Source organism: Pieris rapae, chromosome Z (assembly GCF_905147795.1).
Source record: "Pieris rapae chromosome Z, ilPieRapa1.1, whole genome shotgun sequence".
NCBI classification, from domain to species: domain Eukaryota; kingdom Metazoa; phylum Arthropoda; class Insecta; order Lepidoptera; family Pieridae; genus Pieris; species Pieris rapae.
The window spans coordinates 5032224-5045332 of record NC_059534.1 but is presented as its reverse complement, the minus strand read 5'-3'; the positions used below and the strand labels follow the sequence as shown (position 1 = coordinate 5045332).

At 32.7% G+C, this 13109-nt stretch overlaps 1 protein-coding gene across 3 annotated transcripts; it reads right to left on the bottom strand.

The window, feature by feature from the left end:
* Positions 1 to 1951: 1951 nt before the first annotated feature.
* On the bottom strand, positions 1952 to 12434 carry LOC111000236. 3 transcript variants are annotated; one of them, XM_022269621.2, is made up of 8 exons: positions 12352 to 12434; positions 8914 to 10522; positions 7951 to 8116; positions 7412 to 7483; positions 6731 to 6908; positions 6003 to 6240; positions 4191 to 5219; positions 1952 to 3661 (listed from the first exon to the last, which is right to left on the bottom strand). In XM_022269621.2, exons 2-8 carry the CDS (start codon positions 10388 to 10390, stop codon positions 3285 to 3287), a joined length of 3537 nt encoding a protein of 1178 aa, XP_022125313.2. In that variant the 5' UTR covers positions 10391 to 10522; positions 12352 to 12434; the 3' UTR covers positions 1952 to 3284. The 3 variants fall into 3 exon arrangements, with proteins under 3 accessions (XP_022125313.2, XP_022125306.2, XP_022125321.2); XM_022269614.2 differs by lacking the exon at positions 12352 to 12434 and adding an exon at positions 11843 to 12072; XM_022269629.2 differs by lacking the exon at positions 12352 to 12434 and adding an exon at positions 11843 to 12072 and having other exon boundaries at positions 1952 to 3658.
* Between the last annotated feature and the right edge of the window lie 675 nt (positions 12435 to 13109).

Sequence of the window (13109 nt, the reverse complement as noted above, 5' to 3'; positions counted from 1 at the left end):
CTACTTATTTATTTGCTTGGATGAATTGCTCTTCATTCTAGTAATGTCTTAGTTTAAGTAGCAGACTTAACTTTCAGTAATTGGTGGTCTAAATTATTATCTAGATTAAGTGAATCCTTATAGTATTTTCATTTTTATCAGTTTGAGTTAACTTCACGACTTAGACGTTATCTTAAGAAAATGTTATGCTTCGTCGACCCAGAAATATTACCGCACTCTAAATATATTAGAAGCAGTTATTTCAGACGAGAATTAAGGTATTATACTATACTCTACTCTAGCTATCTATCTAATAAATAGTGACATTAATTAGGATAAAATATGGTAAATCTAGAATAGGAGATCGCCGATTATCAAATAAAGTGTTTAAACAGTCAGGATTTTTTATTATATAGCTAAAAATATTAAAAAGTAACCATTAACCTATTCTTACCATTTCATAAGTTTAATTGTTTTTTTTTTATAAGGCATATTCGCATTGATGCTTATGATATGGTCCATTATGAAATTCTATTGAGTACCTGTTCAAAAAAATAAGCTTGAGAGCTATATGGCTTGGATATACGTTTCATAAAAGAATGTCTATGCTTGAATTTTGTTGCAAAATATACAGTAACAATAACCTATGTATGATATTATATAATGCCTACATTCTGTTCTGATTTCCTCTACATTTCAATAAATTTTGTAAAAACAACAATCTTTCTTCAACTGAGCATTTTTAATGAGGTTTTTGTCGCGCACCACCATTATGTGAAAACTGCTGCCCACTGAAGTACAATTTCCAAACCAATTCGAGATAGGGCAAGAGCTTAGAGCTTACCAAAATTTCAGCAGTCAGAAGTTATGTTTGACAAATATTCTCATAGATGACGTTGGCGATTCTCTAAGATTGAGTTGAGAAGAGTGTCTAAATAAAATTATTTACGAAGTCATTATTAGAAAATAAATATTTTTCAAAGAGTTAATAAGAGAAGTACGTTAAATATCAAGCGCAAGATATTACATACATATTAGAAAAGTAACTAATGAGATCGATTTTGTTGACTTGGCTAGTAGGCTAAGTGGGCCGGGCTTGCCACGAGAGCTACAGACAATAGGTGGAGTGGAGGAGGTTTGAGACGACCGCGGCGGCGTTAGGCCGATGACCTAGTTAGTGCAGGTGGGCGGCGGGATTCGGTAAGCCCAAGAATGGAAACTTTTTTTAAGGAAATGTCTAGCAACTGTAAATATAAAAATTCTAATAGATACATATTTAATAAGTAATTTTTTTTTTAATATTTGTTTTTTTTTTCAAGCAATTTTAATACTGAGAAAATGAGGCTTCATTAAATACATACATCATGTACAGTAAAATGGTGAATCATTATACACATCCCACTATTTGCGGATGTCGCTATTAATAAGCATGTAAGATTCTACATGCCATATTACGAGTATGAGTAATCTTGTTATCATAAGTATAAAATATATTGTTATAACTACGTAGGTGCCGACGTATTCTTGATTTGTGTTTCGTTTGGCCTTCTATAGGATCAGTAGTAGTTTGGAAGAGTTCGCTAGTTCAAAAGGAACGAGTAAAATGGATTTTCTTATTACCTTGCGTATCTACTTTTAAGTCAAAGAATAATTATTGTTAATGATAACAAAATTTATTTAATCATATATATGAGTAACTATGTACACTTATGGACGTCAATAATTAAAAAAAGAAAGATATAAGTTTCAACGGTTCCCATATCAAGGGCGTAGATCGGACAAGAAAAACTGCTAAGAAACACTTCACCACTTTTTGTTAGCCAAGTTTTTACGGAACTGCAACAATTACGCCATACTTCACTTGAAATATTAAAACAATAAATACTATTCCTAACAGACAAAATAAAAGTTTGTTAGTACTACGATACCCGAAAGTAATTTATTTAATAAACTTATACGAATAAAACCAAAATGCGATTGAAAATTTATTTATATTGTTGAAAAATAAAAATTACAATAACATGTTTACGTTTTTTATTCGAGACTAAACATCAAGCAAAACATCTAACTATTGTACATTTAACTATATAATCAGTACTAAAAGTTAAAGTAGTAGTAAATAAAATTGCAGAAATGCAACACAGAATACTTATAGGTTGTATTGATAAGCCCTTTCAGGTTAAAGTCGATTGCTTTAGTCTTCGAATAATAATCACAATATCTAGAGCTTAGCTTAGCGTACTTTAATTATATAGAAAAATAATAGTCTCTAAAAATGGCTGATGCTTGAACAAACAACTAAATACTGTGCATCCTTGAGATCATTTTAAAAGTATATCTAAAAAAAAACTATACTTACATTAAAAACTAAAAAACAAAAATGATACTTTTAATTTTAAGTACTTGATATATTAAGTTCCTTGATTTGTTTCATAGGTGTAATCATCCTTTGTAACAAATCAGCATTAACTGAGGGCCAGCCTTTATTTTTACAAATTACCTATGGCGATACGTGTCAAGAATATCAAAGTACCAACATACAATTGTAAAGTTAAATAAAAATTATGTCTTGAAGTGTCAATGCAAATACTTTTACTACTACTACAATTATAAACCAATAAAGAAAATGTAACAGCGTAGAAAAAAACAAAATGTCAAGAAAGTCTATAAATTTATCACTTAATACTAAGTTAACCATCTTAAATTACAATGTCAATAAACACCTTAACGTATAGTTAACACACGTAAGCATATAGAATCTCATATAAAATATATGCTATGAAACAAAAGTGAAGAAAAAGAGCCAATACGATAAATTAAAGACAATAAAGAGTATATAAAATATAGTAAAAAAAATATTTGTTATCTAATTATATTTTACGTCGAACTTGTTTGGAATGTCAAGAACTAGACTTAAAAAAGTAATGTAGTAAATAAATGTAAAACTATAACAAATTAACGAAGTCTCGAGACTAGTCATTCTTAACGCATAACTATAATATCACTAAAAATAAAAAATTAAGGGATGAGACTATTTATGTTTTTTATAGCTGTCCTTGCTTCGGTCTTAAAAACAATAAGATGAATTCAAGCCTGAAGCGTTAATCACAAACTAACTAAGGAATAGTTTATTTCTATTTGACATACTTAGCCATAAAACTTTTATAGGTGTGAAAAAAATACGTCGTCACAAGATCGCTTATAATAACAATTTAAGTGTCTACAGAAAATGCGTCCGACTGATGTGATTTTAAAAATAAACTTTAAGTATAATGCTTCAGCATAAGGCTAGTACGAAAATAAAATTATTTGCTCATTAACCTTGATTCTTCACTGAAGGTTGGTTCATCCTTTAAGAACGTCCCCGATCTTCCTATTGGCCTTGATTCCACATCCTTTGCTTTTTTAGGCACCTTCTTCGTTTTGACGGGTTCCTTCACAACTTTCGTCACTATTTTAGCCGAACTGGCTTTAGTAGCCATCATGAGGGAACCAGGGAATGTTATCTTCGGTTTAGGTATATTCGTTGACATTCTACTGGATTGTGTTTTGTTTGTTTTCGGTTCATTTTGAGCAATCTGACGACGACATTGGCTCTCAGTTTTGGAGCCAGCATGAGAATATAAAGGAATTTTTGTACTCGTGTTTCTATTGGATGTTATGCTATGTTGCGTCGTTACTGCTGTAAAAAAGTATGGAAGGCTCATCAAACCCTAGACCACAGATCAAGCACAGGACGAAACACATTAGAAAAATGGGGTGTTCGTATGGCAATCAGTCTAACTCGCATGTCAAAGACAGTCTTAGTTGGCAAGAATGATAATGATTATAGTTACTAGACTATTACTTATTATACTGTAGATTATTAACGTTAGCAGTCTAGGACCGTGCGATCAAATCACGTCTGTGCATCAATGCCCATTCTGTCTATGCGCATTTAGATTCGGCGGCAAAGGAAAACATAGTGAGGAAACCTGCAAGACTTACGCCTATTAATGGATGGCGTGTGTCAGGCGTACAAGGCTGATCATCTGCTTGCCATCAAGAAATTAAAATGTTCACGAAACTGATACAGAAATTTGAAAACCTAAAATTTACTTTATAAATAACTGTATTTTGACTTCGATGCATGATGAGAATGATGCACATGATTAAGTCAAAATCAATTATAGTGTACTTTTAATACACACTTAAAGCACACACACACTTACATTCGATAGATCCTTTTAGAGCGTGTTTTGTTTTAGTGTAGGTGCCGTACTTGTTACTTTGCGACTCGCTAAGTGAATCCGTCGAAGGCTCTGCAGTTCTCGGCCTCGACGTCGTTGCGAGGCTATCTTCGGACATAGCTTTAGCTTGCTTCTTCTCATTCCTCTTAAGCACGGGACTCGAGTTACGGGAGCTCTCGGTAGACGACATAACTTTATTAATAAAATTCTTTTGCGGCATCTTTGCATCCCTACACGAATTCGGGTCAAGGTAACGCGGCGTTTTCGCTGACGGATTCTGTGAAGCCGATTTCGTTGGTCCCGTCTTCGACATATTGTATATAGCGCGTTTTTCTTGCGCCCGCGTCGTTCGTACTACAATCGGTTTTTTCTTTTCACGCTCACACTTTACTTTCTCTGTGGTTACCGTGTAGGGTTTCGCTTTGTAGGGAACGAACGACTTTCGTACGTGTTCCATATTAAGGCTCTTTATTGCATCCTCGCAAGTTTTAGTTTGACTCATGCTTTTGGTATATCTTCCTGGAATGGGCGAGAATGTAGGGTTCGCTTGATGACCATACACAATACAACCAAGTTCCCTCAGCCGCTTCCTTAACTCCGAAGGTAAATCTTTAAATGCTTGAGTACTAACGACGCGCGGTGCGGCCCTGACCAATGTATTCTCACACTGCAAACGCCAATTATTCGCGTTTGTGTACAATAAATTATCAGGATCTGCGACCTTCCCGGTAATATTTAAAATCAGATCTGCCTTTGATCGAATTACTTTAACTAAGTTTGATAGAAATGCGTATGCTTTGCAGGTTTCGCCTGGTGGTGCCCATTCTATAGCTGCTGTTAAACAGTCTTTTAAAGCCTGCTTTGATAGCGTAGCTGAGTCGTTTGGAACGGTGGCGATTAATTCGAGGATTTGAACTAGTTTCGGTGCAGCGAAATGTGCGGCTGCGTTGACCAACCGTCGGCACATTTGAGCCACTTTATCAGCCCATTTTGTATTTTCCAGTCTACCAACTAGAAGATAAAAAAGAAGACGACTTAAGCCTCAACACAACGAGATATGATCAATAATTAAACAAACATTTCAATGGATATAACGTAATCAACGAAGAAATATCCAGATCAAAGCACCACCACTTTGTCGTATTCAGAACCAATTCGTTTTGGGGTCCTTCAAGAAAAGTGCGTAACAAATCTTAAAAGGTCGGCAACGCACTCGCGAGCCCTCTGGCATTGAGAGTGTCCATGGGCGGCGGTATCACTTAACATCAGGAGAACCTTCTGCTCTTTTGGCCCGTTCAAAAAAAGAAAAAACGCCGACTTGCAAAGAAAGAACTCAGTTTCAGTCCGGACAAACAACAACAGATATTTATTTATTTATTTTTTTATTTTATTTATTTAAGGCTTGTATTGTTTAAGCTGTCACTTGCATCATGAGCATTCCACATATATCTTCACGTACTTACCTTACTTTTACACCTTCAAACACAGCCGAATAAGGTATTACTAAGTTTAATGTTTTAAAGATTTTTCCTTCTAAGTTCTTTGGCTGTTTTGACATATACATATAATAGTTTTTTGCTATATATAATTTAACACAAATGAATTTAAAAAATACTTCGGCCTGGATATTATTAAGTCTATATCCAGTTCACGATATAATCATAAAGTGATCATTGAACCAGACTAATAGACTACTCTTTTAGGAACATAGTAGTAACCTAGTATCAAGTAGCTAAGAATTGATGAGTTAAAAGTGGAAAATATTTCGGAAAGGACTTGAATCCTGATGCTCACCTATGCTTCCGCATCCATACACTGTGTCCAGAAAATTATCAATTGATAAATTAACAACATGCTCTTGATAACATTTTTCCAAGAGCTCCTTTGGTAATGTAGCGAACGGTTTCGTCGGCCAAATGGTTGCGAAATGCTTTGTCATCCATCTTAAGATTTTGCGGTACAGATCGTCCAAGCCATACACAGCCGATAGCGGTAAGCACTCGACGACGCCCACAATACAAATTGAGCACGGCTGAAATACAAACAAATCACATGCTTTTTTTTGTTAATAATTTTATAGCCTAATCACATGATACATATAAAGAATAAAATACGGTGGTATGTATGGTCCATTTGACTATAGAATAGTTTACGAATCTGTGATTTTTACAAGTCTGTAGTCTGTAGACCATTTACATTCAAGCTTAATATGTCAATATTGCGCCGTTCATGTTCGACAAATATATTGGCCACTGTCATTATCATTAATCATCTTAGTTTAATCATTATAACCTTGTATGTATATGTGAGAGAAGAAATAAAGATTATTATTATTATTACATGCGCAGTAGTTTTAATGGTTTCGCCTACTTAAATTACATACGCTAGCTTGCATTGCTCATTAGCCGAGACTAGGTAATAAACTAGATAATGGTCGTACGCTAGTGCTATTAGGACAAAATTGCTCAACTGTTTAAAATTTTAACCTAAGATGAACATATAAAAAAATATAACACACTAACCGTATGGAAATTATGACAATAAGTGACTTTAAGCTTGACCATAATTGCTTCCTTGAGTCCCTCTAGTCCCAACATATCCGCCATAGCTGCCAATTCAACGATACGTATACTGTCAGGAAGATCAGACGTCCCCGAATATATGTGGCACAACACAAAATGAACGGCCTCAAAGGAAAATCTGAAAACAGATATAACAAACGTGCGTCTAATGTCTCAAGCAGTTAATAATTCAATTCTAAGGAATCGAGATATTTAGAATTTGCAATGAAAATGCTCGTAATGAGCACATCGCCCAGGGAGAACGGGAGTTGGGACTGAAATCTATTCGATGACAAAATAAAAATTACATTCAGGATTTAGTCAAGACAAAAACCCCGAAAGGAAGTGTTAAAATTTACCAAAAACAAAAGAATAAACGTTTATTAATAAAAATCTCTATCACAAACCCATATACGAATGAAACACATATTACGTCATAATAAAAAAATCATAAATTAAATGAAAAAAGTGTGAGACAGAAACGTTAAAATTTCATTATGAATTAGCAAGATAAATAAATAAGATAAAAGTAAAAGAAACAAAAGGAGAACAAACTATCCCATGAAATCACCTAAAAATACAAATGATTAGCAGCATCTCACTATCAATAAACAACCTAAAATAAAATTGCTAGTTACTTACAATGATAAAGTAATGACATTTCCAGCACTTTCGACCCACCCTCCACTAAGCATACGAGCGAAATATTGACATCTGCAATAGAATAACACATTAGCTGTTGTGTACTTTCCTACCTTATACTTAAAACTGGCATAAAATTAAAACTGTTGGCGTCATAAAAAAATACTGTTCAACAAAGAACCGGATATTCAATTGATATTACTTTATTTTGGTTGTTAGAAAATATCAAGAGTTCAAACAAAAATAATACAAAATCTACAGAATAAAACGTGTATACAAAATAAAACAATTCACACACGATTGAAAGTTAAACGGGTTTGGACAATGCATATGTTAATGCTACAAGAGATAAAAGTAGACAAACATAATAAAAAAGTGTTATACTTATAAACATACGGCCGCTACGGCCTACTGCAGCTACGGGCAGGAGGCAACCTGATGTTAAGTGATACCGCCGTCCATGGACACTCTCAATGCCAGAAATCATAAGCATTTAAACCTGAAGTATTATTTTTAAGTATGTAAACTCATAAACATACCGGGAAGATAAAATACATTTATGCGCCTTAATACGTTTTCCTGCAACTTCTACTATAACGTCCGGCGCTATTTCCTCTATGAACATTCGAAGCAAATCTTGCCCTAAACGGGACTGACAATTGACAATCAAATTTGCTACGTGACTTGACTCTTCTGTGGTACTCTCTGAAAAATAAATGTATATTTATACTAAAATAGATTCATGTTAATAGATTAAAAATACTGAAGTCACTCTATTTATTTTTTTAAATTTACCACATTATACTAGTACTAAATCTGCGGTATGTGTAACAACCACTTTTATCAAAAATGTATGACAAATAAAAAATACAATTAAAATATATACAAGATAAAATAAAAATACCAGAAATTGTTAAGCATAAAAAACTTCCAGCATTTGGGTTGGAGATAGACACTTAACAATGCTTTCTACTAAACAGGTCAACGCACTACCGAATATATCCTACTGTTCAATCCGTTAAAATCGTGAAGAGTTCGAAAGAGAGGTGCCTGAAGTCCTATTTTGGTGTTTTTCTACTAAATCTCCAATCCCAGTCTAGATTCTATTAGCGAACAATAATATGGCATATACTCTACGCTAAAAAAGTGATGGTAAATTATAAGAGTTCTAAGTATAGTATGATTTTTAAAACCACTGGAGCCAAAAAATGTTACGTCTGGCTCAGATTTCTGTAACTATATCGTGATCATTTATTTTTTTAAATAATTCAGTACTTGATTAGCTTTCTGTGCCTGACCGCCGTCGATTTATTGGATCTAAGGCATTGCGGTTTCCTCATGAATTCCGTCAGCGAAGTTAGTTAGATGCACACTTAAAAAGAAAAATGTATTGGTGCATAGCCGTGATTGCACACGAACTTTGAAGGTTAAGAAGCGCACGTTGAAGTATCTCAACCAACATTGCAAAAAAATATCTATAAACAATTAAGAAAATATCTTACCAACGATAGAGCGGCATGTACTGCTTTGGACACTGCTTATTTCCGAAACATCCGACGTCATATTAGGCTCGTCAGTCTCCCCGGGACTTGGAACTATACCAGACTTTAATAAAGACGTTCTGGCTGACAAAGACCCGGGCATACTTCTACTGATATCGTTCTTTAAATTTGGAAAGAGTCTATTTAAGCTCAATGCGTTCTCAGAGTGAAAAGAACTTAGCAATCCTATCGATACACAGGTAGACTGATATTGTTTTCTCCAGTTATTGTCTGGAATAGATCTAGTCATTCGGGCGTCATTTGCTGTTTCATGACGTGCTGATAAATCTGTTTGTGACACTGGATTATCCAAGTCGGACAATTTTACGTAAGAATCGGCCTTCTGAAAAACATCTTCTTTACTTACTGCAGATTCGCTTTGCTCACTTTGGTTTCGAAATGGTTCTTGAGACAAACTTGTTTTCTCGTTTTTATTCTTTTTTGTTTTTGGTATATGAATTATTTCATTAAGACTTATATTTGGATCGTTACATAACGCTTCTATTGCTTCAAACTCAGATAGCGTAGATTTGTTACACAATGTGGTTTTTTCGATCGATGTAGTCTGGCGTTTTTCAGCATTCAATATTTTTGAAATTTTACTAGGTTTTACTTGAGCTGGTTGACTTTTATCGATTTGTTTTTTTACGTTCAATGCGGAAGACAGTCTACTGGGCATCTCCTTTACTGGTGCCTTATCACCTAAATCGACAAATATGTTGAAAATCTTACTTTTTTCATGCACATGCTCTAACTCATTTGTTTTTTTAGGTGGCAACGAATCCGGTAAACTTGACAAATCGATAAAATACTTATGGCTCGACCTTTCATTTCCCGAATCGATGGACAGTTGGCTTTTAGTGTTACAATCATCATCGCTACTATCAATTTTTAATTCTGCAAATCTTTTGTCAGATGTCGTATTTACCACACAATTAGTAGTATTACTTGTTACGTTCTTAGTTGTCAAAGGATAGTCATTTATTTTTTCCAAAGATTTAACTTCTTCACTGGAGTTTAGCCGAGAAGAGTCATGTTGAGAAATTATTACATTGGCAGAAGCCTCTTGTGCTGTAGTCAATACTTCATTCCTATGATGGTCATGGACATTATTTCTGTTCACTGATAAAATAGAATTATTTGGTGTTGAGGCATAAAATACTGGTTCTATGACTGCAACAAAGTCAGTCCGTATTTCTGAAATGTCACTTGGTTTTTTATTCATTATTGTTGGATTAACATATTCTTCATTTACATTTAACACAGAATCATCTGCAGTTGTTATATTTAATACTGAAGTTGATTGTGATGTTTGATAAAAAGAATCTTCAGAATCATAAAACTCAAAATCATTGTGTATGTCTAGATCATTTGCGGTATTAAAAATAATTTCCTGTGAATCTTTAACTAAATCAGACGCCGTGCAGATTTCATCCATAGTAGTTTGCTGGGTGCTTGGAATGTTACTACTTCAGACATATGAAATGTGTCCAACTTCACTTTTAAAACGAAGATGTGGGTTATTCTGCACACCAATTTAATGTCTGAATAAACAGATTCATCAAAAATTCTGTAAATAAAATGAAATTAATGTTATTTAGAATTTAAATGAGTAGAATAAAACCAGTGAAGTTTTAAGTCAGGAGCAAGTCTAGTTCTATAAAAAAATATAACCATATCTCAGAAAGAAATGTTTCATTTTTAATGGAAAGTCATTTATTTTGAAAGTCTATTAAACATCATTCTAGTAACAGTGGAGCAAAGATAAGAAAAATAACACTTGTTTTTAATGCCTCAGTTGTATGCGCTCCGGTCACCTCAACAAAATAATGGTCACAAACACATTTTGCTGTGCTAGGAAAATAAATATGGGTAGAACTTCTACACAAAGGTAGTATCCAGCAAATGGGAACAGGTTCTACTAATAAACTAACCTAAAACACAACACCTCACTTCTAAGTTAAATTGCAATCCAATGTAAACTATTTATTGTCTATGATACTAAGACTATCTTATTCTCCTGATATTTATTATATTTTACACTTTAGGTAAATTTACTATTAAATTATTTTTTGGAACTTATAAATTAACACTACAATATATACAATATGTATTTTTTTTTGCATATGTTGGTTTCATCAAATTGTATCTTTAACTTTTATTTCTAAAATATTTTTATATAAAATATTGGTTGGTTTGGTTATAAGAGATTTTATTAAATTACTAAAGAAATCATAATTGAAATTACATTCAATTTACAAATCAATAAATTGAGAAAGAAAAAATATGAAGGTAAAAAAAATAGATCAATAAATAATTATCTAAAGTGGTTGTAAAAAGGCATATAGTTTAAACATACTAATCATTAATATTACTTGTATTCAATTCATTTGCATTTAAATGTTACAACTTCATACTAAAATATGACATCATCATACATCAAATAATTCAAACAAAAAATAAGACCTACATGCATACCTACCCAAGGATACAAGGTTATATAATGTAAAAAAATGTTACAGGAACTTTCTGGAGATGGGTGGTTGTGTATATAATAGGGACAATTTATTCCTTTTAGAATTTCTTGTTTAAGGAATTGGTACATAAGCAAACTCTGTGGCCAAACTTTAGAGAAATAAATATATGTATATTTTAGACAATATGTTGAATAAGTTCAACAATCAAAATGTTATACTTTTAACTAATAGTTATTGTTATTGCATTTTAATTAATATTATTTAATTCAATCTACTGACTATATAGGTATATTGGTGTACGTAAATAAATTTATAATAAGTATAACGGACACAATATGTTTTTAGAACCTATAAGAATAATTTTAAACATATACAATTTACTTAAGCCTCATCTAAAAGATATTGTACTTTACCACTAGGTTTGTGCTTCGTCGGTAGAGAAGTATACAGTCATAAAGTACGCAGTCAGCATCACTACTAGTTAGCGGTCACTACATTATACCAATACCGGACAAAATTTTAATTAAAAAACTGGAGGCAGAAAGATATAAGAAAATCAATAATCACATTCTATTAATTATTAATAATTTGTCTAAATTTCAAACAGAATTCGCAGTATTTTGTTGGACTGTCACCTTGTCTGTCTGTCACACTATCTATACTGTATAATAAATTAAATACAATGTACATAGGTCCTAACACACAGATAATAAATTAGCAACATCTCTTTTTTACCAACTTTAATAATTATATTATATAACATGCTACAATACATAGATAAAGCATATATTATTTATTTTTGCGGATCGATTCACAGCGCCATATTTTGGGACCCGATAACCGATTTGGAAAGATGTCAAATAGATACATAGAAAATGCCGGCATTATGTCTATACTAGTCAAGAAGGACAGTTTGTCTTACCTTTATTTTGAAAACAGTGATTTGAGTCGCTGTAATACTTTAATCAATAATTTCTTTATTACATTTTTTCTTAAAACAGATTGTTCAAATATCACAAAATAATATCGCCATTAGTATAATATATATATCTCTCTCATTCAAAGCATTGCGCGGTCTTTAAATTTTAAGCTACTGCGCATGTTATGATTTGTAACATATACATGACTGGTAATCCGTAACAGATTGAAACTACAACACAAGATGCAGATGCAACCATGCTAATTTAATAGTTTCTAAATCAGTCAAATGATTGTTTTATTATTTGGTATGACTTAAAAAAAACTTTTATGTGTATTATAAAATTATTCCTTGTCTGCTTTATTTAACGAACGCAACTAATATCTCTCTATCTAGCATACATTATATTTCCTTAATAAATATTTTATAATTAGCGACCACCAACGACCGCCAATCTAGGCGAGTGGAGGCTATACGAAATACAAATGGCATACACCCACACTCTATATTTATTTAGTCACTTTAGTTTATGTGCCTTCAAATATTATGATGTCTAACGTCTAGATCACAAATAACATATTGTATATATTTGATATCCCGGTTTTTTGAGATATTGGTTCTATTTGATAAAGTTCTATAAAAGCGATAGACAGCGTTACAAACTGAATGTATTAAAGTTAATTAGTAATTATTTTCTTTTCCTAATATGCATGTTTCCTCCCTAATCTATATTGGTCCGACATAAAACTGTACCCCTATAT

Excerpts from the sequence above, each read along its gene's own strand:
- LOC111000236 (XM_022269621.2), bottom strand. The coding sequence starts at position 10,390 with ATGGATGAAATCTGCACGGCGTCTGATTTAGTTAAAGATTCACAGGAA. Across the intron at positions 7,484-7,950 it reads AAATGTATTTTATCTTCCCG|ATGTCAATATTTCGCTCGTA; the intron begins GTATGTTTATGA and ends ATTCTATTGCAG. Across the intron at positions 5,220-6,002 it reads GTATGGATGCGGAAGCATAG|TTGGTAGACTGGAAAATACA; the intron begins GTGAGCATCAGG and ends TTTATCTTCTAG.